Source organism: Opisthorchis viverrini, assembly GCF_000715545.1.
Source record: "Opisthorchis viverrini unplaced genomic scaffold opera_v5_85, whole genome shotgun sequence".
Classification (NCBI taxonomy): Eukaryota; Metazoa; Platyhelminthes; class Trematoda; order Opisthorchiida; family Opisthorchiidae; genus Opisthorchis; species Opisthorchis viverrini.
In genome coordinates, this window is record NW_008751740.1 from 1,532,125 (window position 1) to 1,557,029 (window position 24,905).

General features: G+C 44.2%; 2 protein-coding genes across 2 annotated transcripts in view; one reads left to right on the plus strand and one right to left on the minus strand.

The window, feature by feature from the left end:
- Positions 1-9,092, plus strand: part of T265_13617 (hypothetical protein) — a gene marked incomplete at both ends in the record, with an annotated part of 11,204 nt that extends 2,112 nt beyond the window's left edge. The window contains 7 exons of the mRNA XM_009169704.1: positions 760-1,035; positions 2,703-2,810; positions 5,700-5,813; positions 6,383-6,484; positions 6,916-7,029; positions 7,141-7,257; positions 8,967-9,092. Coding sequence (XP_009167968.1) covers positions 760-1,035; positions 2,703-2,810; positions 5,700-5,813; positions 6,383-6,484; positions 6,916-7,029; positions 7,141-7,257; positions 8,967-9,017 — 882 coding nt within the window. The remainder of the gene's footprint in view (positions 1-759; positions 1,036-2,702; positions 2,811-5,699; positions 5,814-6,382; positions 6,485-6,915; positions 7,030-7,140; positions 7,258-8,966) is intronic.
- A 68-nt stretch (positions 9,093-9,160) lies between these two features.
- Positions 9,161-23,215, minus strand: T265_04848 (hypothetical protein; the record flags this gene model as incomplete). Its single annotated transcript, XM_009169694.1, has 5 exons — positions 9,161-9,375; positions 11,021-11,060; positions 16,138-16,301; positions 20,991-21,101; positions 23,144-23,215. 5 exons carry the CDS (start codon positions 23,213-23,215, stop codon positions 9,211-9,213), a joined length of 552 nt encoding a protein of 183 aa, XP_009167958.1.
- Between the last annotated feature and the right edge of the window lie 1,690 nt (positions 23,216-24,905).

The following is a 24,905-nucleotide window of genomic DNA, read 5'->3' on the forward strand; positions in this document are numbered from 1 at the left end:
ACTGTGCCCAAGAGTCCTTGTCAGTCTGGGCCTAGTTCGTTACTTCCCTCTTCTTGAGGCAAGCAGTACCCGAAAGGGGACTTCTGGCGAAGTTACACACCAAGTCATGACCGAAGCGAAGTGCTGTTGCGGATTGCCTGTGGAAGTTGTCAGTCTTCGGTGTTGCGTCACGGCTAATGGATCCAACTGATGTGAATGCAAGGTTATGAACGAACACGTAACCTGTGGCTACAGTTCAATCGTATTATTTTTCAAGCGAAAGTGAAGCCGACGTCCTTCACATCTGTATAACCATTTCACAAGATAGCCCCACATCCGATGAGGAGTGACCTCCCTTAATTACACGCCAGACACATCCATTACCTAGTGTGCTACCCACTGCAAAGTGAGTACCCCTGGGAAAACGAAATTGTCATTTCCCATGGCGGCCTATTTTGGACAAGACGAGAGTTACCGCGTTTACGGTCATTAACTTGATCTGATGTTGCTTGATGGTAGACAAAGTCTGGGTAATCTTTAGGAAGTAAACACTTGTTTGTAGCATAAGTTCCCTTCATTCCCATAAGTATTCTTGTATGCATGCCCTATTATCGTGTCTCCACTTTCGACCATCAAGCCTGGTAGAGCAGGTATATGGTAGTTAATCGCCTATTGCCGGTACCAGTGGTCTATTGTTGTCCACTCCAAACGACACTAAATGCCTTGTTCCTCTAACTCTAAGTGGTCGATCGTTTTTCCTTGGTTTCTTGTATTCTTCAGTCATTGAAGCGTCGTATGCGTCGCCAAATCATTGGGCGTCGTAGTGGTGGTAGTTGTAATGGATCGCAGCCTGGTGTCACTACTGTATCCCAAATTCCCGGTTCCTGTGATTGTTTGACCAGTAGGACACTCCTCAGGAGAATGGCTCATCTGGAGCGAATCGTGAAGCAGCTGCAAAACGAAGTTAATGAGCTGAAAAACATCAAGTCAGAGAAAAGCACTGATAAACCGATCGCGGAAATGGAGACGAAAAACCTCAGTGACCATGATCGTTTGGTAAGTATCCAAGCTATTTCCGGGTGTTTTATCCATTCAAGCCCACTAATTGATTCACCTACTTTACCTTCTGACTGCAAAAAGCCTGATCTGGCATTTAAGTCATAACATGATTGAAGCAGAGAGCTTACGAATCCCTCCATCGAGTAGCTCTGTACGGGTGGTTGAAGTCCACTCTTAGTGGGGATGAAGTGTTATCCAAAGCCACGTGGAAGTCTAACACTTACGTGGTCTTTAATTGCATTCTCGGAACGGAGAGTTGTTCGGTCACAATCCAATCTCAATCACGTAACTACCACGTAACCTCGAGAAATACACTCATTTACAAATCAATTTGTCTTTCACCAGAGACAACTGAATCTCTTGCTTATGATATTCTACAACTGAATGTGCTGCACACAGGCCACCTCATGATTCAGTTGGCACGATATTCTAGATATCGCAGTATATTTTCATAAAGGAAACTACTCACAAGGTTGCTGAAAACCCTTCAGCAACCTTTGTGAGTAGTTCTTTTATGAGAATATACTGCGATACCACGTAACCTCTTCAAAATCGGAACAAATTGCCATTCAGACAGTTTTCTACGACAGCACAGTCAGTTGTTAACAGCGTCTTTGGCCTGAACTTTTTTCCAGTAATCGAAACAGCTTGAAAACATTGAGTGATAATGATGAACATACGACTGAAGCAAAAACATTCGACTCACTTGTGAATGAAAGCGACCGACTCACAAAAATCGCAGCCACGTAAGATGACACTCGGTCAGAGAAGAGAAAATTCCCCAACGACAGATGTGTCATTTGCTATCCCACCAAATGCGGTAATTTTTGATGAACTATGGATCTTCCGCTGTTTTTGCAGGTTCATGATTTCATCTCCACAAGCCGATAGTTTTTAGATGTGAAGGACTGCTTTTCATTCGAATAGCTTGCCACTAAACAAAAGCAGGCTTCTTTTGTGGGGTTCGTCCTTCCCTACTCTCCATACATGCGCTGAAGGTGAGAAATATGGTTGGTAATCTCATCAAAATATCCGCCGTTTTCTCCAGCAAGAGTCCATAGTGCATCGACCACGTGATGCCAGTCCTAAGGATCAAGTAAACAAGCCTTTGAAACTCAGGAGAACGGCATGTACTTTAGGCTCAGGAGCAGAAAGCAAGTGCCATGGCTCGTGTCCTGAGAAAGGAAGCCTTGCAATTTAATGGTGGCCAATATTTACAAACCCACACACAAACAGATATGACTCTTCCATTGGAGATTGTAGTAAAACCATGTCCGGATAAAGTTTTTCAGGCTTCTTGAAATTCAGGTGCCCTCCTGAAACCTCTGTTTTAGAGACTGGCATCTCCGAAAGGGGACGACGATTTTACCTCAACCCGATTGTCTTTATCGGGGCTTTACCCTATTTACCTCGATGCTGGTACATTTAATCGACAAGAACAAAAAGTGAAATCAACGAGATACACACTAAATGTTATTTTAATACAGGAACACCATGACAATGAGGCCAAAGAATTGAGAATGCATATTCTGGTGAAGTATCCATTCGATCACGTGCTGAACGCCGGTTTGACTTCATTTCGAGATTAATCCTTGTATCTGAAGCTCTAATTCCATCCTCCGTACACTCGACGGTTTGACTAACCTTTATGTATGTACTTCCAGTTGTTCAACCCTTCAGAAACGGATATTGAAAATACTGCGGAACCCAAAGAAGGACTTGAAGGATCTTCCGCTACGTTCGCCGCACCCGTCCCTTCTGTTCCTGGAAAAGTAAGCTATGCGTAGCTCATGCCTTTTTAGTTGGTTGGTTGGGTACTACAGCTCCTTGGAAACGTTGTCCCTGTGCATGTTAGCGCAGTCTAATCCCGAACCTTATTCCACCGACGCCCGCAGAACTCCACAAAAGTATTTTCCGTTGCAGGCTGGGTTGTATTGATCCAGTTACGCTATCTAACACCCGATACCCTAGTCACTACTTCTAGGTTCCACATACCAATACGCCTTTGGTTTCCTTTCAGCCAGTAGGGCATGGCTGCAGCTTGTTCACTTTGCTGCTTTGACCCATAATCTAAGAAATCGGTACGATCGATGCATTTGTGGATGCTCCAACAGCGTCTACGCATGACTACAGTGAGCATGCACACGACAGGAGTGGAGCTGATATCACTCGCGGTTTAGCATTGTTTTATGCTCTTCACTGTGTCGCCTTAATTCAGTTGCTTCAGGGTGGATTGGGCAACTCCTTCAAGTTCTGACGCACGTCTTTCCTTCCAAAGACACTTGAGTCGGTCTGCAGAAATAGTGGGTCCATCCGATTCCATAAAGTGTCTTAGGGCCGTAGTACTCCAAGCAAGAACCGACGTTGCCTCGCTTACCTGAATAGATGACCCGTTAAGCTCCCTCGCCGCTTAGCCAGGCTTCCAATGTCACAGTACAGTCTGCTACTTATGTAGTCACCTTTGGAGATGTCTTGTTCACCGCATTCTATTGTGATGAACACACCACCAAAGATGAGCGAAAGTATATGTCTAGCCGGTAGGTGGGTTGTCACAGGATTGGTTGTTGTTTTTGTAGGGAAACCGACTGAACCCTCATTTCAGGGTGTAATGTTGTGCTACTGATTCGCGAGTTGGAATGTCATCCTGGCAAGACATTGCTCCATGGTGAATGAACGGAAGCCTTTGAACACCCTAAACGGATGATCTTTTTCCTTCAGAGACGTGTGAACCGGAGCCATCGCCGCGGGCTCCATGCTGGGAAACCGGGAAGTATCCTGTAAGCACATGTACACGTAGTTCTAAATAAAGCCTCTCAGTTCGGATGTTCAATTGTCGCACAACCTTGATCGGAGTGCTACCGGTCGAAAGACTCAGACAGTCTCTTGGAATTGTGTTGAATCTCCTGCATCACGCAGCGTCACCTACCCAACACATTATCCGCAGACATAGGTATCAGCCAGACAGGAGAACAATTGGAAGGTTAGTTATTACAAACGCCCGTAACCCTATAGGAATACGATGGAATGACTACCTAACAAAGGAGGGATACCGGTGTAAGGAGGGTGCAATTAGGACTAATACAGCGACTCAACACAGCAGTAGAACAAAGGGTTATGTTTACCAGAGGAAACAAGGTAGTCACAAGAATTAAGAACAGGCACATAAATGAAAAACGATTGCAAGAAAGCATGGATAAAGGGGCACATCGTTGGGGCGTTGTATCTATTTGTCGGATTTCCCCCTATACCATGTGACCCTGCCTCCAAACAAACCGTATTGTGGCATCCCACTTAGAAGTCACACTCTGTAAAGAGTTCAGTCTCAATCACCATAGACATGAATGGCTCCCCAGGCTGACTAGTCGGTTCAGTCTGGATTCATACCAATTCGCTCAGTATTAACATTCGATATTCCTCAGGGTGCTGAGTGACGAGGAGTGGATAGGTGGTATTCGGTGATCACTCGAACGTCGATAGTGCTGGAAAAGTTCGTAATGCTAGACTCTTTGACAAGGTTCAGGTCGCCCGCTTCATATAGTCACGCCTTTTACGTGTATTCAGCCTAAAGATGACCAGTAAAACCGACAGGCAGAGTGATTTGATTCACTGCTTTTCTTGCACGTTTGACTATTGGTTATTCCTGCGGTAGGAGCTCATTCATCTCTTCATGCTTCCTCTGTTCTAGCCACCCCGCTACACCGAAGAGCTCCTGCGCAGTGCAAAGCCAGGCGGATTACGTGAACGGGTTCTTCGCCGATGCTTGTCCCCTATTCAGGTTACTCCTCACAGCGGTGTGAAGGTGTGTTGTACGACACTTTTCGTCACGCGTTGTGTTTGATTGCTTTCGAATCTTAGGTCCGCTCACCACGTGCTATTCTGCTACCCAACCAGACTACAGTTTCCGATTTATCTGGCTACCGCCACTCCTTGGAATTGGGAGCACGCGTTCATTTAGCATACTTTTAACATTCGGTTCTACGGCACTGGTGAATGCTACCGCTGGAGCGCGAGTCACCTGGATCTATTCCGCGGAGGTTAACGAGGAAAACACCCTACTTTCATGACACACCTGGTTCTTTATGAACACAACTCAGCTGAGCAGTTGATTGCCATGTGCTGCGCTTGTTTTATGTGTAGCTCTCAGTTCCATGATCAATTACACCGGTGATTGTTCGATTAATGGATAATTTTAGAGCTGCATTTTTGAAGAGAGAATCTGATATAATTAGCTCATATAGATACTGTCCTTGCGTTCATTTGGTCTATGCCTTTGTCCTTCCTAGATATCGTGTTTTCTTTCCGTTTCATAGCATTTGTTTCCCTCGATGGTACACCAACTACATGCATTCATTGTCTTGTCTCCTGTAGCCGACGCACCCAAGTGAACGCCTGTTGTGGAGTGTACAACCACGTCACGCAGCTAGCCATCTACCACTTTCCATTCCGCCAACTCCCTCCAATACTGAAGAGGTTTGTCTTCACCCTGTTTTCTCTTGCATGTAATTTGTAGCTGTCGTGTTATTTCGCTGTGGCTTTTTTGTTTTGTCGATTCTAGTTCGGCATCCCTAGTTGGATGCTCCCTGTTGTAGACAAAGCCTTTCTTCTTCTGGTTATTCCTGCGGTAGGAGCTCATTCATCTCTTCATGCTTCCTCTGTTCTAGCCACCCCGCTACACCGAAGAGCTCCTGCGCAGTGCAAAGCCAGGCGGATTACGTGAACGGGTTCTTCGCCGATGCTTGTCCCCTATTCAGGTTACTCCTCACAGCGGTGTGAAGGTGTGTTGTACGACACTTTTCGTCACGCGTTGTGTTTGATTGCTTTCGAATCTTAGGTCCGCTCACCACGTGCTATTCTGCTACCCAACCAGACTACAGTTTCCGATTTATCTGGCTACCGCCACTCCTTGGAATTGGGAGCACGCGTTCATTTAGCATACTTTTAACATTCGGTTCTACGGCACTGGTGAATGCTACCGCTGGAGCGCGAGTCACCTGGATCTATTCCGCGGAGGTTAACGAGGAAAACACCCTACTTTCATGACACACCTGGTTCTTTATGAACACAACTCAGCTGGGCAGTTGATTGCCATGTGCTGCGCTTGTTTTATGTGTAGCTCTCAGTTCCATGATCAATTACACCGGTGATTGTTCGATTAATGGATAATTTTAGAGCTGCATTTTTGAAGAGAGAATCTGATATAATTAGCTCATATAGATACTGTCCTTGCGTTCATTTGGTTTATGCCTTTGTCCTTCCTAGATATCGTGTTTTCTTTCCGTTTCATAGCATTTGTTTCCCTCGATGGTACACCAACTACATGCATTCATTGTCTTGTCTCCTGTAGCCGACGCACCCAAGTGAACGCCTGTTGTGGAGTGTACAACCACGTCACGCAGCTAGCCATCTACCACTTTCCATTCCGCCAACTCCCTCCAATACTGAAGAGGTTTGTCTTCACCCTGTTTTCTCTTGCATGTAATTTGTAGCTGTCGTGTTATTTCGCTGTGGCTTTTTCGTTTTGTCGATTCTAGTTCGGTATTCCTAGTTGGATGCTCCCTGTTGTAGACAAAGCCTTTCTTCTTCCGAGGTTTGAAAAATGGCAGAACGTCACATAGCATTTGTGCCTCAATCCACTGAAGAATGTCACTTCATTTTCCACGTTTTATTGTACCTTAGGATTTTACTCCCCGGTGAAACCGTGAAATCCTCTCGTCTCCCGCGTGTCAAGTTACCTATCCGCAACAGTTGGCCGTTTTCTCTCCTAATGTTGCCTTCAGGGTTCCCCTACTTCGTCATTCCAACTCTAGAAAGTGTCTGTGTATTTTTCTCCGTATCGGTGTGCCAGAACTCCTCGACACACTGTTTCTTTTCTATTAGTCTTCAGCCCCGAATCGGCATCTTTTGTTGTCTGCTGGATCGACCGGCCTCTGTGATTGCGCTGATGGACATTCCATTTCTTCGGCTCCGCTAAACCCGTCCAATGCTGAAGAGGTTCGTTCCCATGGTGATTGTCGTATTGTGACTCACAAGATCTAGCGTCTCACTAGCACTCATTGACCTGTCTTTTTATTTCTTTCCATATATTTTATTCATCCCCATCAGGCTCCCGTTCCGATTGAGCATCTCCTCCGAAGTGCCAAACCGGGCGGCTTTCGGGAACGAATCCTCCGACGGTGTTTATCACCCACTCCGTTCGCAACACCTCGTTCAGATGCAAAGGTACGCTAAAGGTCCCAGGTATTAGTGGTTTTGGTGCTCCCGTTGGTTTCCAAGCCGTTCACTGAGCTTGACAGTCATTTTCCGCACGTTTTGTCCCTAGTCGGAAAATAAACCACCAGTTTTTCGAGCCAGACAATCTTGGAATCCCTGGGGAAGGAAGTGGGACGAAATCCGAATTTGGAACTCGTTACTTCCCGAAAAATAAGTAGTAGGTTTCCCGTGTAGGTATTTGCAGCATTGACGGTCCCTAAAGTGCTAACCGGATACCTTGTTGCATTCTTTTGGTATGCCGCGCTCTTTAAGTTGCATGCTATATACATGACGGTTTGCATAGCCGGTACACTCCCGCACGACCCATCAACGACCCCAACCTGATCCAGTCGATACACCCTTTAAGGTAGCTGTTTTGTGGTAAGTCACTGCAGTTTATGGTTTTATGTTTTTCACAAAACAACTGCCTTAAACGGTGCATCGATGATGCACACAGAGACCACAGAGACCATCCAATGCTGGTCGCTACATCAACCGCCGTGCGAGTTTTTTCAATCGTGCTCTCGGGGGGTGCATCGATGATGCACATACCCACAGAGACCATCCAATGCTGGTTGCTACATCAACGGGCGTGCGAGTTTTTTCAATCGTGCTCTCGGGTTTTGCCCTATTTCTGAAATACTCTCAGGTCTTTGTTAGTCTTATATACTGATCACTTGTTGTTGTATAATTTCTGTAATTTGTATAGTTGTATAAATTATCCTCGATCTACCGTTGTGCTGAACCCTCCTCATTAGAATAAGGTGCGTTTAGTTGGTTGCTAACCTGTGCACGACACGATCGAGCTAAATCAGATACTTATGTATTTTTTATTCAACTGCAACCCCCAAGTGGAACCTACGATATTCACAAAGGTTGACCTTTCCATCAAACTAGTTGAACAGCAATGTCACCTCATTGTTCCAATTGGACCGTATCACCTTTGTTTTGGCAATACGACGACGATTTCTATGTACAGTAACGGAATTCGACGATTTTTGCTCGAACATTCTTTCGCGTGGGTTATTCTTAAGGCAAATTTACTGGTTCACAAAATTAGACTAAATCGTTTCCTCGATTAGGGGTTTCCCTAATTCATGGACGACTTTAGTACGACTACCATTTAGCCTAGTCGTCACAACTCTAGATCATTCTAATTGACTTTCTGTTGTGACTTGTTAACGATCGTGCAACTCAAGAATCTCTGTGAGGGGGCCAGAAACGTCCAGTCAAAAATGCTCGACTCAGATTGGCTGGCATTCTGACCAATCAGGGCATGGCTTCGTTTGGCCCGTGTCCTGCACGTGACACATCCGTCCAAACGATGTGATGTTGGGTTATTAGGGACGGCTGGCCTATGAAAACTTTTGCTCAAGTTGTAGATGGTTACGGGGTCTGCAACGCGTCCATGCATGTCCCTCTTGATTAATAAGTCTTCCTCTTGTCCCATCCTCTCTTTGATATGGACTAACCGGAATAGTTGAGGACGTCAAATGGAGGGCTGTTTAAATGGGATTGCTATAAATACAAGTTTCCGTTTTACTTCTATCGTAGCAAACGCCGCAATCGATTCCTTAATTTTTACACATTCGATTTACGGATCAGTATTTTCTCCTCAAACCCATTGATTTATTTCCTTGATTCGCCCTCTCCCTTCTCTCTATTCTGATTATCAACAGCATCCGAAGCACAACTCCACAACCTCACAGAAAAAGGTCACTTTTCTATGATCTTCCCGTTTCCCGTCCGATTCCCGTATCCTCAACGTATGATGCTCACCTGTACTAATCTAAACTACTTGTTCCAATCAGTTTACTTGTTCATTCTTTTATTTGGTTCGAAGGGGAGAACACGGTTGGGTCAAAAAAAAATACATTTATATCACATGATATCTGTGAAAGTTTGTATTGCTCAGGTCGTCGGTCAACTTCGCCTGATATCGCGAATCATTCCGCGCTCCAAGTTTCGAATATTGATGGCCCGTTCGCTGTCCATGTAGAATCCATAATTGGCAGCTGATGTGTTTGGAACTGCACGGGGTTCTAAACTGGTAACGCCTCGGTTGTTTCGGTTCGGTCGATAGTTTCCCTTCACAATCACGGGAAAAAGAACAAACAAATGACCAAGTAGAGAATAGATTGTGTGTGATTTGCCAAAGAACAGGATGAAAATTCCACTGGATCTGAGCTGTTGCTTTTGAGTTCAGTTTCAGCTATACATCATAACGATAGGACCCCGAGTGATTCGCCACTGGAAGCCTTTGGTTTGCTTTGTTGAGTTGTCTGTTTGTCCTCATTACTAATTAAACTTCATTTTTCATACGGAGTCAGGTCTTATTTTAATTTCATTGTAATTGTTTTTTATTCGTGCATCTTCCAACGACCAACTTCGCACTCAGGACATTCCATGGTATTAAGCCTGCAATAGTGTTAGAAGTGACTGCCAGTGTAAAAATCAGGCTAAATAATGGCTAGCGTTGGTTACCCTTATGCGTGTGTTTTCGCGTGGTATTCTAAGTGATATGGGCTGCCAGACCTCAGCTGTTCAGTTGTCCCCATTCGGCTTGAAAATGGCTAGCGTTGGTTACCCTTATGCGCGTGCTTTCGCGTGCTATTCTAAGTGATATGGGCTGCCAGACCACATTGGCGTATACCGTGGGTCTCAGCTGTTCAGTTGTCCCCATTCGGCTTGACAGTTATGGGCCACCGTTTGAGCCTTCTGATAGCTTCAGAACTGTTCACCCTCCGATCGTATTTCCTTACGTGCAGGCGTTAGGAAGACTCTCATTCAGGGCCACAGCTCAGCTTGGGGAATCAATAACTTATCCTCATTGAAGTGATGTTTCATGCTTTTAAGACTCCAACTTGAAACCGCTTGGTTTAGGGGATTGAACGCAAACAGGTTTCCATATGTGAACGTGAATGTTACAACCTCTCAGCACAAGACCGGATAATTGCTCGGACATTACATCTCTTACTCGTGAGACTTCCAACTACGTTTTTGTTCCGTAGGTATTGTTGTCTATGGCGAATTCATTACATACTTAATGCCAGCATACTTCATCCTTTGGAAAGGTCAGTACACTCCCTTAATCCTGAGAAAAGATTTAACCCAGCATTTGAAGAGGCTGTCACTCAATCACGATTAGATTATCAGCGGAAAGTGGTCCATCTAGCCACCAACTAGTATTAGTTATCTGGTTTTAGTTGAATTATGGAGTGTCAACTTCTCAAACGTAAGACTCATTTGATGCATTCTGTTTTCGTTTGGTTGTATATTTCCGGGCCAACTCATTTGCCAAACAAGTACTAAAAGTGCTCACGGACAAAGGTCCCGATATTCTTCACATGAGACACGGCTCTGTTAAACGTTTTGTGCTCGTGTCATCATTGCATCATCGCTTACTTTCGGTATCCGTGGCAACGGTCTGCGTTATGTTTAGATGATTAAAATGCAACCAGATCGAGCTGGTTCAGGAACGCCTCGGTCCAAGTTGATCGATGAAATTCCTTTGTCCAACATTTACGAATAAATATCGAACCATCGTCTATGGAACATGTACGCATCAGAGGCGTTTACACTATTGTCCACTTAGGTTTTATTGGCATTTCCCACCTCGTACCCGTAGTGACCAAGCGGTCACTGACTCCAATGGCTGTCGAGTTGATGTGACCTGGTGCTACAAGGTGTGCTGAACGGATAAAATGTGGGTAACAAATTTCTTACGACTTACGTAGTAATCGTAATCCTTCGTGAATCCCCAAGTTAGATTCCTGAAAAAGAGGCACTTTGGTGAGAACACATTTAGGTCCGCCGACCACTGTTCAAGAAGTTTCACTACCTTCTCGTCATCAGTAGTATGAAAATACCTCTCGTATGAATAATTTAAAGGGATCTTCATGCCTTCACAATATCGCGTCACAACGGGCGTGTATCGTACAATACCAAACATCTTGCAGCAATCACCTGATACCCCAGTACTAGCTATATTAAGTAGTGCGAAGACACTTGAACACAAAACTCTCGCATAAAAAATGTTAAGTTGTGTAGGGTCCTCTAGAGCGAAGCTAGTATGCTTTAAATTGAATCGCAAAATCAAACTCGTAATGCACTGGCCTGTCCTAACTTGCTGGTGCGCCCATCAAATGAGGCTGCTGCTATAGATGGGGAAAACCGCCCACCATCCTGCGGAAATGGTGGTGGGGCGGGAAAACCGCCCACCATCCTGCGGAAATGTTTGGAACCTACCATATGCGACAATCCAGCCTGGTGTACCGTCAATTTTCGCCAGATTTTTTGTCAGTAAACAGATTGACGATGTCTTGCAATCTTGGTAGCTCGGATGAACTTCTTAGTGGGTCCGTTCCTCAAGTGATCGACTGCTTGATGCCTGTTTCGCGGAACTTGGAATGATCTGAAGTAGTGATCTTCGACGGGGGCATTCGCACCGCCCTGTGAGACTACTCAAATGTCAAAGTGGTTGTTTCGCTCAGGTGGTTGTGGGAAGGCGGTAACACTCACGGAGCAGTGAGGCATGAGGTGTGCCACAGAGATGATGAATGTTAGTACCAAATAAATAAAGCTTAATAGCAAGAAGTTGTACTCCTTTTATCTCGCTGGTAGTATCACCGATGGCTCAGTGTGTTGCGACTTCATTATCGCCTCCTGATTACCTAGTCGGAGGGCTCAGAACGAATTTAGATTAAGAAAGTTTCCCGCCTTTATATGTCCTGCATGATGCATAAAAGTGATGAATTCGTGGACCTATGTTCAGTTTAGGTGAGGCTCCCTAGCGCCGAATCACATTAGTTGCCTAATGAAGTGAAGGCACATCGAAGGCGATAAGTTTGATGCAGGCGAGCCGCTGACCAATCGACTTAACCATGTCTGTTAGTGTCACTGGTCAATGATTTGTCGAATCCCTTTATCCCAATCGAGGGAGGTGCCACTTGCCAGAACGGATGAATTTTACTGCTTGCGCCTTGTTTGCATCGGTGTGAGACCACAGACTGTCGCTTCTGCTCATCAGTGAGCCCGGCAAGGGAGTTTTTCGAGGAGAATGATCATTCCAACTAGTGTGACCAACTCATCCATCTCCCTGGGGATTGCGGATAAGGTCAGTTGAGAAAGTATACTGCTGGCCACTTGGAGGGGATACATGAGGCTGGAAATCCGAATGTTTATGCCAGACGCTCTCGCCCCAGTTTTGGCGATATGGTGGAATGTAATCCCCCGGCTACCCACAACTAGTTTGTTTGAGGCGCAAGGTCGAGTTGTCCACATTCATTCAACTCAGAATTTATTGCAGGTTATCACCAACAACTGTTAATGGTCGATGGGTGGTGATAAGTGTATAGACTTGACTGAAATACATTCACAACAGGCTATCCAGCTCTCACCAAACCCCTCAGGCTACTCTAACTCAACCTGTATTTGTTCATTATTACTCCTCTGTATGGATTATCACAAGAATACGTGGCCTCATTTCACCGACAAGCCCACACACACCTCTGGTATATTTCACGCCAAACGACTATTCACACAATCGTCTAGAATCGACTCAGTTGCCCGTAACTCATGCTGAACCGCACGGTCTCCAAATTGACAGCGCAAAAAGCTGGGTCATGCGCTCCGAGTACACATGCACCAAGATCACTCGACACAACAAGGCTATCACAGCTGAGGGCAGTCACACAGGCACGGTAAAGAAAATAGTTTCGCATACCTGAAAAAAAAACAATCATAAGCAAGCTTCACAATGGGAGACATGTTTCTTGTAACGATTTGCGAATAACCTTCGGACCAAGGTTCGCTTTTCTATGGTACCACAGTGAGAACAGACAAACGACAATAAGTCCTAGACTGGTTTGATTGCTGAAGCCTTTGAGTTGTTATGGTGCTGTCAAACTAATATTTCAATTTCCATCATACACTTACAGTAGAAAGTTGTTGATTTGGCCCTTACAACGATCTCATTCAAAGCAAAGTCTGACTAGTATTTATGACTTCACAATTCTCTAGTTGGGTGACAAGTCCAACTCTTTGATTTTCCATAGTTTAGGCCCAATAGACCCCAATAGATTGCCGTGGGTCAAGCGAATCTCAGTGTTTCTACTATGAGATACGCCGAACATGCAAATAAAAATTGAAGCGCAGCAGACATTATTGATCTGATAATACGTAATGCCTCGCGATTAATTTAGAAGCTACTCGCAAAATTCACTCATTCAAACGTCGTGGAAAAAGAATAAGTCATGCTGCGGTTTCGGGAATCCGCTGATAGTGGTCTGGGGGACGACGCTAACGGGATAGATTCATCACAGTTGTTTTTCTAGCGTAGCGTTAAAACTAAGGTTTACTCAAATTAGACAACGTAGGTCACCGAGAGCCTGTTTACTATGGCAGCTGAATAAATTGAGATTACTGTGACCTTGCTTCTTTACTCCGGCATTTGGAGAATGATGTAGTGTATTGATTCCAATGATTTGTTTAGCTATCGTGCATCGGTTCTATTTTGAGGTGGATACCTTCGTCATTCTGCGTCGGCCGGAGGAACCTTTTGGCTATCAAGGCCCCGTTAATTGCACGCATGCACGGTCTACCACCTACGGTAACTTTCCTAGGGCTGACAGAAAGTACATTTCTTGCTCGGTGTCTGTCCGTCCAGTGGTGAATGCTTCCGCAAATAGCGACAGGCCACCCGCGGAACACCAATACAACCTTTTAATTTGTCTTCGGTCGGTTACGAGGACTTCTACTCCTAGAAAGCAGATTTCATATCTGTTGACATCCGCTTGGTCCGACGAGTAGGAATAATTGACTGCATTCTTCCAACTCGTTATACCCAAAACAACCAACAGCCATCAGTTGTTCAGAGTTAGAAGAGCAACTGCACTCGGTATGTCAAAAATGGGTCCAACACTTATGAGACGCATTCACTGTACCACATTGAAAAGTGGCATCGTTCCATCAGTGGTCACGGCGATTGAGATATATTCTCCGAACAGCGCCCCGATTAGTCATCTCACTGCGTGAAAGCTGACTTCGATGAGAATCAATAACACCTACAAAACCTTTGTTGAAATCGGCAACACCTACAAAACCTTTGGTGAAATCGGCCTCAAAAGTTAGACTTACAATCCTTTAGTGTATAACGTTCTCCTTTGACGTTCTGTTGCCACTGTAGACAGTGAAGTGTTTGTCCTCGTTCTGTTTCCACCCAAATGTGGGTTCATTGAATGAAAAACTAAAGACGCTCACACTTCATTAGCAAATCCAGGATTCGTCAGAGAAATGACCAGCCTCTTGATTGACTAGCTGATTTAACCTGACATAACTTTCTATCTTCTCTGAGAATGAGCATGCATGCCAAGTGAACAAATGCGCTCTCGGTTTATTCGAGGGCAATTCTCGATGGTAATGGGAGAATCTGGCAAGTTAGGTTCTGAATGGTGCCCAGTCAGTACTGAAACTGCTTCCACCATAAGGGCCACTAACTAAACTCATTTTTGCTCTTGAGGTCGACAGTCAGCTTGGTTAGAATCGTTTCGTCTCAACAATGTTGCTCCTGTCCTGGTGCAAACGTTCTGCTGGTTCACAACGGTCATGAACTTGTTCAACTGCTCGTGCACGGAAATTCAAGTACGTTTAGCCTGCATTCGTGGCGTAGTGATAACACGCCGTCAGACATTCTTATATCACATCTCGACAAGGCCGATGAGCTCTAGTAGGAGCGAAACTCCAGTCCACCGCTTCCCCTATCTGGTATGGACTACCCAGAAGAACTACGCCAGGACACGGAAAGGACCAGTCAACCGGGAGTGATGTGAATGCAAGCTTTGCTAAGCTCGCAACGACCTACAACGAATTGGGTGCGTGTATGACGCATACAACTTACAATTGGTCTGTCGTCGGTGACCTGTGAACTCAGTACCAGCAAAACGCATTTTGCAATGCCAAAATCACACAGGTATGCAGGCCCCTGACACCATAATCATACCCTCAGCCACAGTACTAAGATCACAGCCACGAACGAAACCATGCTTGCTTTCATCAAGGTCATGCTGACTAATCCAGTTAGTTTTGTGTGCACAATAATTGATTCGGTATGCTGGCCTTTGAAATTACGAATTTGATGTGGATGAATGAATATCGTGTTTGGTTGTGTTCACTCCACTGAAGGGTTCGTTATGTAGTCAAAGTATACCTGGCGTTGCTGAGTTATTCGCTACTAGCATTGTTGCGTTTCAAATGCACAATGGATCATCATGTGGTATTCATTCCCCCTCTGAAGCCACACAGTGATGTTACGTTGGTTAACTGGAAAAATAGTCCAAATGTGGGTAAAAAATTACCCAGTTTTGCTTCCCCGCGAATCTGATTCTGGAGTGAGAATTTAGACGAAATTCAAGGGACTAGTCCTCAAGACCTTCAGATTCACCCATTTTTTAAACGGAAAGCTGAACCCTTCTAGGAGTAAGGCCACCATAACATGCGCACTGACCCCATCAAAGGAAATATTTCACCTATTCCACCAAAGCGATCAACGGAAGACCGGAACTAATCATTAAATCTAGCCCAAATTTTTGGGAACGAAACAACTGCTTGAATTTTACGCGTCATTGCAAGCAGAATAGGGTCAAAAAATGATATCCATTTCTGTGCGTGGACATTTTTGTCTATGTCGGTTGAGTTTAGTCGTAAACTTTCTTGCCAAAGGCCACGTGTACAATGTGGTTAGGACTACGAGGATAGTATTTCTGAATATTTACCATAAAGAGGCATTACCCCGAGTGTGCCAGGAAGGAGGCGTTACCCCGAGTGTGCCAGGAAAATATATTGGCATCTTACCAGTATTTATCTATACGTCTCTGTTTCTCAATAAGTTCCGTCAAAATCTTCATTTTCTGAACATCCGACTTCTCGTGCTCACCAGGAGTGTTGGCTTCGACTTCCTGTTCCAATCGTTGTGAACGTACCATTTGCACAAACTCTCCAAAAACCGGTTCGATGTCCTGGCATGGTAGAGGTGAATTGATGAGGTTAAAAATAGTGTGAATTCTAAACTACTGGAAACAAGACGCCCCGTAGCGCTCAATAGGAAGCAAGTAATTCGTAATGCGCTACTCATAAGGTTGCTGAAAACTCGTCACCAGCAACCTTATGAGTAGTGCATTACGAATATACATGTACCACGATATTTCGAATATCGTAGCAACTGAACACGAGGCGGCATGGCGCAGCACATTCAGTTGCCTGGAGACATCACAAACGGGAGGTCCAGCTGGGTTACTGGTGAGGCTCTCGCAGAACCAAATTTGTTTGCAAATGAGTGCATTGCTCTAATCACCTAACTACTCACCTGAAGTCTGTGTGTTCCGCAATTGTTTTTAAAAGATTTTAGTATGTACCGTTAAAAACAGTTCATACAGCCGATGGTACTCGGGTGAAGTGCCTCTGAGCACCACTAGGATTTGGTCCACTGACTCGCAAACGTTATCAGAGAAGTGGGTTTGAGCTGGCTGGATGTAAAAATTTATGAAAATTTGTATCAAGCGCATATTTTTAGAGCACTTATTTTTGCAATCTTTTGTCTTCACCGAGTCCCAACTTCAGGGTGAAATGTGGTTTTGACAGTGAAGACTTGGGCCGCTAATTGAGAAAGAGCTCTTATCGGCTAGAAATTTGAGGATACCTGCAAAAACGAGCCAACTGCAGTGTGATGATGTGTCTAGTGATGTTCTGGAAGACCGTGTATTACAAAATCAAGCAGGGGGTAAATGGATTCTTTCAGATTTTCTCAGATCTCACCCACTTTGCTTCACAAACTGGACTTCATAGCACGAAGTCCTCATTTGGCCTGATCGTATTAAAAAACACCTGCTCCTAGGTCAAGTTTGGTACGTCACGAAACTCTCAATATGGACCACGTATATACAAGTCCAGACACTCACTGTGAGCGAATTCTAAAGGTATCCGCACCGCTGAGCTCCGGTCATTCATGCTAACTTGCCGGTCCGACTCCGAAAGTGTTTTAATCTATGGTTGGTCCAATGAGTGATTATGTCGCATTCCTTTCATCGCTTCTAACACTCACCCGAATCCCTTTAATAAACGCACTCTTATTTTCCTAATAGAATGTGATCAGAACCATTAAACCTTCCGATCGATTTCGTATAGATCGGACATGAGTAAGCTGCTGTCAGTCTACCAGTGGTACAATGACACGACTGTGTAAATTGTCCTACCCTACTCCGCCAAAAATCGCACAAAACATGGCCGACTTACCCTAGACTAGAACAAGGGTCGCTGAAACCCAACAGTGAAACTGTACACTCACTCAGGACTTGGAATTTTTATTGTCATTTGAATTGGCCACCAAGTGTTCAATACACGGAACACGGATGTTTGGACTCATCCCCACTCGATTGACGGTTGCTGGCCAATCAGTGTTCAGTATCGAGGCCGGTAGTTAGACAATTAGTTGCAAGCGATTGGCTGGCAGCACTCGCTACCATCCGCATAACCACAGATGGGGGGTAATGTGGTTAAATTTTATGCAACCTCAAACAAACAGTATGTTTGATGGATGGAACAAATTCGTTATTTATGTTGGACAATGCATGATGCCACATGATATTTGCTTCATCTTCATGGAAACATCGCCTAATCAATAATCGGCCCAAACGAAACGATTTTCCGGGAATGAAGTTTAAGACTCTCATCTCTAGGTGGATAACATTGTCATCACCTGTTAACTACCACCAGATTTTTCCATTGTGGCTGGCTTTGCCTTGAAACACTGTTCCTAAGGGCGGGGAACGAAATCGAAACTCCCATGAAAACGAATCCAACGATCGGGTACTGATCTTCTCATTGTGAAAGACAAAAATCTCCTCAAAGTGGTACTTTGAAACAATGAACAATTTACTCAGCCCGAGGCTTAAAATCCTCTTTGCAGTTGCGTGTTCCCCCCGTAAGAATACCAAAGAGAGATCTTTCATGAATAAATGTATCGCCATCCTTAGATAGAGAGCATTCTTGGGAGCTAGCAAGTCGATCTTTCCTTAAACACATTCCGTCCTGAAAGAAACGGGCTATTCACTCCAGGCTACGACACTTTTATCCTATTGATTTGTTTACCCAGAGGCGAATCAACAGAAACTGAGTGGTGTAACTTTTCCTTGATTGATTCTGTTGTATGCGGCTTATGAAACTCGTGGTCGATAATTCCTATCGCAGAAACAGCATTTGAGAAGTGAACGAGTGCTAAAGCTGAAGGTTTTTGGTGTCTTCTTGTTCAGTGGAGTTTAGTTTTTCTCAGCGATGTCTCAGTTTCCGATAATTCCTCAACAACTTCTATCGTTTTCGGTCACCCACGAGGCAATGAGGAGATTTAAGAGAGTTAATTTCAAAACAGGCACCTGCCAAACTAACACCCTCGGTAGAAAACAGAGTCAATAGGTGAGTTTCAGTTTTCAAAATTTTATGCAAATAGGTTCTAGTCTTCATAAAGGAAATTACTCATGAGGTCGCTGAAAACTCTTCGACAGCCCACGATCAATTTTGCACTTCTTGGGACTCATCAAGTAGGGACAGTCCCCGAGTTTAGGTTGAAAGTTTGACAAAAACTCGGGGACTGCGTCTACCCGATAAGCCCCATGAAGGGAGAAACGTGTGTCCCCTGTTTACAAGCGAGACTGTATGGGGTGCAGGAGTGAAGAGTACACCTGATTTATGGCAAGCACTCTGCCATAAAGGAAAAGCGCGTTTAGAAGTGTTGCTTTGGAGATCGGTGGTCAGGGCTGAGATTGCTGAGTGGTTGCATATCATCTGTATATAAACAAATGGATTTGGTTTGAACTTTCTTTGTCCTTGAACTTTTGCGGCAGCATGCTACATTCATGGCTCTGAGGGATGTTGAAGAGAAGTGCAAACTGTGTGATGCGAACCGACAGTTGGTTTACAATAACAGACACCTGAAGAGCTTTCACAATGTAAGGTCACTGAGGAACTCTAAATCAGGAAGTGAAGAATGAATGAACAAAAATAAGTTTGCTGATTTGGATAAGCTGGTCTCATTTTGGAAACGCAGCTTTTTTGTTGCATTTTTTTCTTTCTCAGTGATATTTCTATCTCCAGAAACACCCTTTTCTGGGGGGAAGGTCGCATATTAGGTGAAAAACCGTCTTGAACTAGCAGTCAGAGTTAGGTGCATTCTACAGCTATATTCGAGCATAAAGCTGCATTGTACATGCGTTCTTTTCTACCGCATGAGTTTGCAATCGAGCAAACAGGCTAGGGGAAGTTTTTTGCACTGATCACCACGGCGTTACGGACCGGCTTGCACCAGGGCATTTCGGGTTTGGCTTTAGTATTTTTGAGATCTCTTCGAACTACTGGAGAAGCAGATACACTTGAAAACAAGTTTATTGTTAAGGGATGGCTCAGTTGGATCCCCAGTTTATGATATTTTTCTAACCATGAGAGGAACAACGAGAGTTGTTCAGAGAAAAACAGTCGAACTAGAGGACTGCTTATACACCAAAGACATTCGAAAGCATCAAAACCTCTCTATATTGCCTCATGAAATAAGGGTTCTGTGAGTTCATTGAAAATCGGAAAGCCTACATGTTGTAATAGTTCGTGAAAACGTTGTCGAGTTACAGTGTTGAAACCGATTACTTATTCTGCCCAAAATGCTTACAGTGTGTTGGGTACAAAAAGCCACAGAGCCTTGGGCAACGTCCATATTTTCCCTGAGGTTTTGTCAAAGACCGATTCTTAGTTGTAAATAATCTCAAGGTGCACTTGCCATTTTTGAGGTTGGACCAAATGACAGAGAATCCTGGGCTACTTCGCTTCTGTAAGATTGGAAGCCGCGGTGGCTTTCATCGCCCCCTACTCCTCGGAGGATCATCGATGTACACATTGTAGCTTCTACAGCTGGGTTTAAGGTTATTACGAGGCCTATGTGTATAGTTCTGTAGGACATTGTATAGATACATGTGGATTCGCCTTCTCAGGTTCTGACACCATTGTGCCTGCGATTAACCATGCAGAGTACACTAGTCGATGTACTTATACCTAGAGCAAAGCACGGGTCAAAATTAAATTGTGTCAACTTGAAGCCCGATTTGTCAGCACCGACCTCCAACTGGTTCATTCGTGATACTAGATCACGAAGGTGACAGTCGACGTTGAAAAGGACTCCACCCAACCGTGGGTTAACTTGAAGAATGCTCAAATCTTTAAGAGCCCCATTTTCACTACGCTATCAGTGATGAATTCGAAAGCGATACAGCGAAGCCCGCTGTACAATCAGGCGACATTTTGGTAAGCCACACAAAGTGTATGGTGTAGTTGGCAAACTAATTTGGCTTTGCGAAAGACTCACCTAGAACCTAGCTGAATCTCCCGTTTGTGATGGTTCCAGGCAACTGAATGTACTGCACCGAGCCGTCTCATATTTCAGTCGCTACGGTGTCCGAGATATCGCGATACATGTATATTCGTAATGCACTACTCACAAGGTTTCTGAAAATTCGTCGATAGCCCTTGCCCAGTTTCGCCCTTCTTGAAGATCATCAGGTAGGCGCAGTCCCCGAGTTTCCGTCAAAATTATGTTCCACTTGAAACCAAATTGCACGAAATTAGCGAACTACACTCATTTGCAAACTAATTTGGTTTTGCGGGAGACTCACCTGGAACCCAGTTGAATCTCTCAGTTGTGGTGTTTTCCGGCCACTGTAGTGTTTAATCAGGTTGGAAGATCTTGGTTCAGCATGTAGATTCACAGTCAACCGCATGATTCCCTAAGAGATAAGAAGAATTAATTTGACAAAAACGTGTGACTCTAAGTTCCGTTATGTAGAAAGTCTTGGACTTGTGATTCCCTTTCGATTTTCCATGACACTGTGTTGTATGGACACGCTCTTCTCCAGAAAAACAAAACCATATAAACCATATGGCTTCGTAACATTTCAATAACTGCCTAAATGTGATATTGAGAGTTTCTTGTCACCCTGTTTTGCACTGAAACACAATATTATGTTAAATGAGTATATTTCCAGTGGTAATTTTAAGCGAGCCGGTAACAATACCAACACAGGCATAGGAATTTAACCCAATGTCTAGGGTTGCATTCGGTGAAATCCAATGATGTCAGGGTAGTGGTCGAATATAGTCGTGGAAGTCATGAGAATAATGAAGGTAGCAAAAAAGCTTTTTTATTGTGATTGTTCTTCTTAGCTAATAAATCACGAATTGATATGGTACCAAAAATCACATTGAAAAGGTTGAAATCGAAGGTACATACACTTCAGGGAAATAGAAATCAACGGAAGGGAGTTGGATGAGGGATAGGTCAATCGGTCACAGAATCATGTAATTGACACGTGGTAATTTATCCTTCAGGCGGAAACTAATAGTGGGGCTGGAGTTGAAGCTCAAACACAGATTGGCAGCCAAATGTATCATATCAACAGAGTTTCTAAGCCATCTGGTAATTAGTTCAGCAACCGAGTCACCTTTGAATGGAAGCTTCATGTTGACGGGCTTCTTCCCAACAGAACACTGTTTAGGTTTGGGTTTAACGGATGTCAAAGTAGTTCTTGACTAATCAACCCGATGCAGTGAGTGTTCTCTTAAGGAGAAGGTTCTTTTGGTCTATGGCCTTCAGAGCGGTGTGTATGGTGTTTTACGATGTTTTGGCCTGAAGCCTGTCACCATTCTGTTGATGCCGTAGCAGTGTCCTACCAAGCGCGTATTCACCAAAGACATCGAGACATCCTTTGCTTCCTGTGGTGATCCACCAAGGACAAGTCACAGTGCCCTGACTACTTTCGTACATGTTCATTTATTTGGAACCGCTTTTTATCCCAGATGTGCTAGTTTTACTTTGCAAAGAACAGCTGAAGGCAATACTGAAGAATATTTGTACACACGTGGCTTTGAGTCGGTGTGGACTTTGGGATTAGTTAAGAATTACCAGTTCCTAAACCGGTGTATAGAAGGTGACGTTGCCTCACGATATGAGGTTTGTATAGTTTTACTACTTTGTCATTATACCGCATTTGGTGGTAAACCTCCTGTAGGATCCTGTGCTAAGGTCGTGATCCCAAGGCGAATAATTGATTACTTAGCTTAAACGTACGATCTAGGAGTCCTATCTGATAGGTGCAGTCTAATTCAGCGTAGGACGTAATAATTGCGGCGAAACTGAATTCTACGAACTTCACCTGCGTCTGTTCAGTAGTCGCAGTTGGGCAGCAAACAACATATTGAATTAGACGCATAGATAGGTAGACCGTGGTTCTATAAGAAATTAACAGTAAATCGAGAGGAGAATTAAAGAAAGGCTTACGGCTAGATTGAACCTTGGGCAACACAGAATGGCACAGAAAAGGCAGCACGCTATCGGGCAAATTAAGCGGGAGAAATGTTGTACAGTTCAAAGTGGGACAAAATGTTCAACAACAAATCCAGAAATGAATGTGAATAAATCGAGTCATGAAAACAGTCAATATGGAATCGACTTTGTGTAAAATAGGGTAGTTCAGTATTCATTCTTAAGCACTCACCGGAAGGGTAATGAATTAATCTGAGGAATAGGGAAACATAAGTAATTATGTCATGTGATTAACACTATGGTTCAGCGGTTGTTTGAAGCGGCTACGTCCTTCTTCCAACATGACCTTAGCTAAACGATCTGCTACATCTAGGCTTCACAATGTCTCTGCGGTAGTCAACTGAATGATCAGTGATTCTGACAGTCATGATCTCATGGAAATGGTCCTTGTTGCCAGGACCCCAGTTCACATTTTCCGCATCCACAAGTAGGCCTGCAATAACCCACTCTCCGAGACTGATGTATTAGCTGTTGTATATGTTGGCGCGTCTGCTTCATAGTTCGCCCACGAAACTGCATTTTCTGTGCTTGAAAGCATGAGTTGTGACTAATAAGTCGGTAACTATTCTGCGATCGGAATACACTGCCACAAGTCTGGCCGTGGAGATGAGTTTGGATAATTTCTCTACATTCTAGACTTTCGTTGCTCGAAACAAACTTCAATCGTTTTCTTACGGACTTTGGGAATCACTTGCGTGCTATTCGCAAGCTGTCGCAAAACTGTCTTCCTCAAAAGCTCACTCCTAAAGATCTAACCTTGTTGGGTGTTTACGCGACTCCTGAGGAGGCATAAAGTTCTCGTTAGGCTGAACGTATTTCCTCGTTCACGCTTAGTCTTACTGGCCATCTCAACAGCCTGCAATTTTATTACAAGTGTCCTCATATTTGCTGCTATCTGTTTTCATGAGCTACAAATCTTGGTTGAATGTTTGGTTACCTATATTCAGTGACCAAGGCGGGCACTTCTCGCACTCCCTAGCCACTACAGGGCCGAAATCGTCTTCAGACAATATTTCACGACTTGTGCAGGCAGATATCTTCGTGGAAGAGCCACCACGTTTGCTTTCGGTTAATTGTTCTAGCAATGACAAGCGTCAGAAGTAACTGGGCCATAGGTGAAGTTCAGTTTGCACGTTATCGACACTGATGAATAACGGTATTTTACGAGTTGGTGGACTTCTTCAAAGGCATTGATTCTTCTTTAGCCAAATCACCCATTTATTCCCCTGTTGAATGATTCCGTTGCAATTGTAATGAATTAACTGGTATTGGTGCACTCCATTGACCTAACCAAATGGCATTTCCGAACCGCAGCCGTGATATATCCTGCAAAAACTCAAAAGTAGCCATCTGTTATCAGACAGTACTCCACGTAGCCTTTTCTGTAAATGATGGAAGTTTCAAATTCTGACAAAATTTCTGACCATACAACTCTGCTCAGTGTTTTTTTTGAATGGATTATTCTGATCTTTTTATGTCAAGGGTCAGAAAACTGCAGGCGTTTGTTTATCCACTGGATTTCTGGGGTAGTTCATCAACGGGTTGTGCGTTCGCGTTGTGTCAAGTCGTCCCTATGGGCTCTCTTCTGAATGGCTTTGAGACATGGCTGTCCACTTCGTGCACACAACGACAGCAGCTCCACGACATCATGAAGCAGAAAACGTACGAAGCACTTGGCACACGAATTTTGGGATGTCGACATGGCTGGACGTCTAATATGGCGAACGCTAACCATAATCGATATGTCTGGGAAGCACATGTCTGAATCATAAGACGATTGCTTCTGACCGTTTTTTCAAAGAAGCGGATGAATGAATTCCCGGTAAATTGGTATACCGAGTCCAAACATTTTGTAAAATGACAGACACATGACCAACTTATCCGCTGATCGAAACAACCAAGCTGATTAAATCAACTCATTGATTTCATTCGATGCGTAGCAACATAGGTATACATTCAACATTACACCAACATTTGCCATTAACGCATTGATATGCTAATGAACGGATCCTGGTATGGCACTATACTGCGAGAGGTGCTGTATCACGCCGAAGCTTGAAGGAACTGATGGAGAACACCTGTATGTCGACGATAACTGGTGCCGATATCCATTGTTACGCCGCCATGTTTAGACCAACTGATAGGTTGAAATAGATCTCTGCATGTCCCCAAAACCAACTTATTTCTTGGGATGCCAAGGTCTTGCATA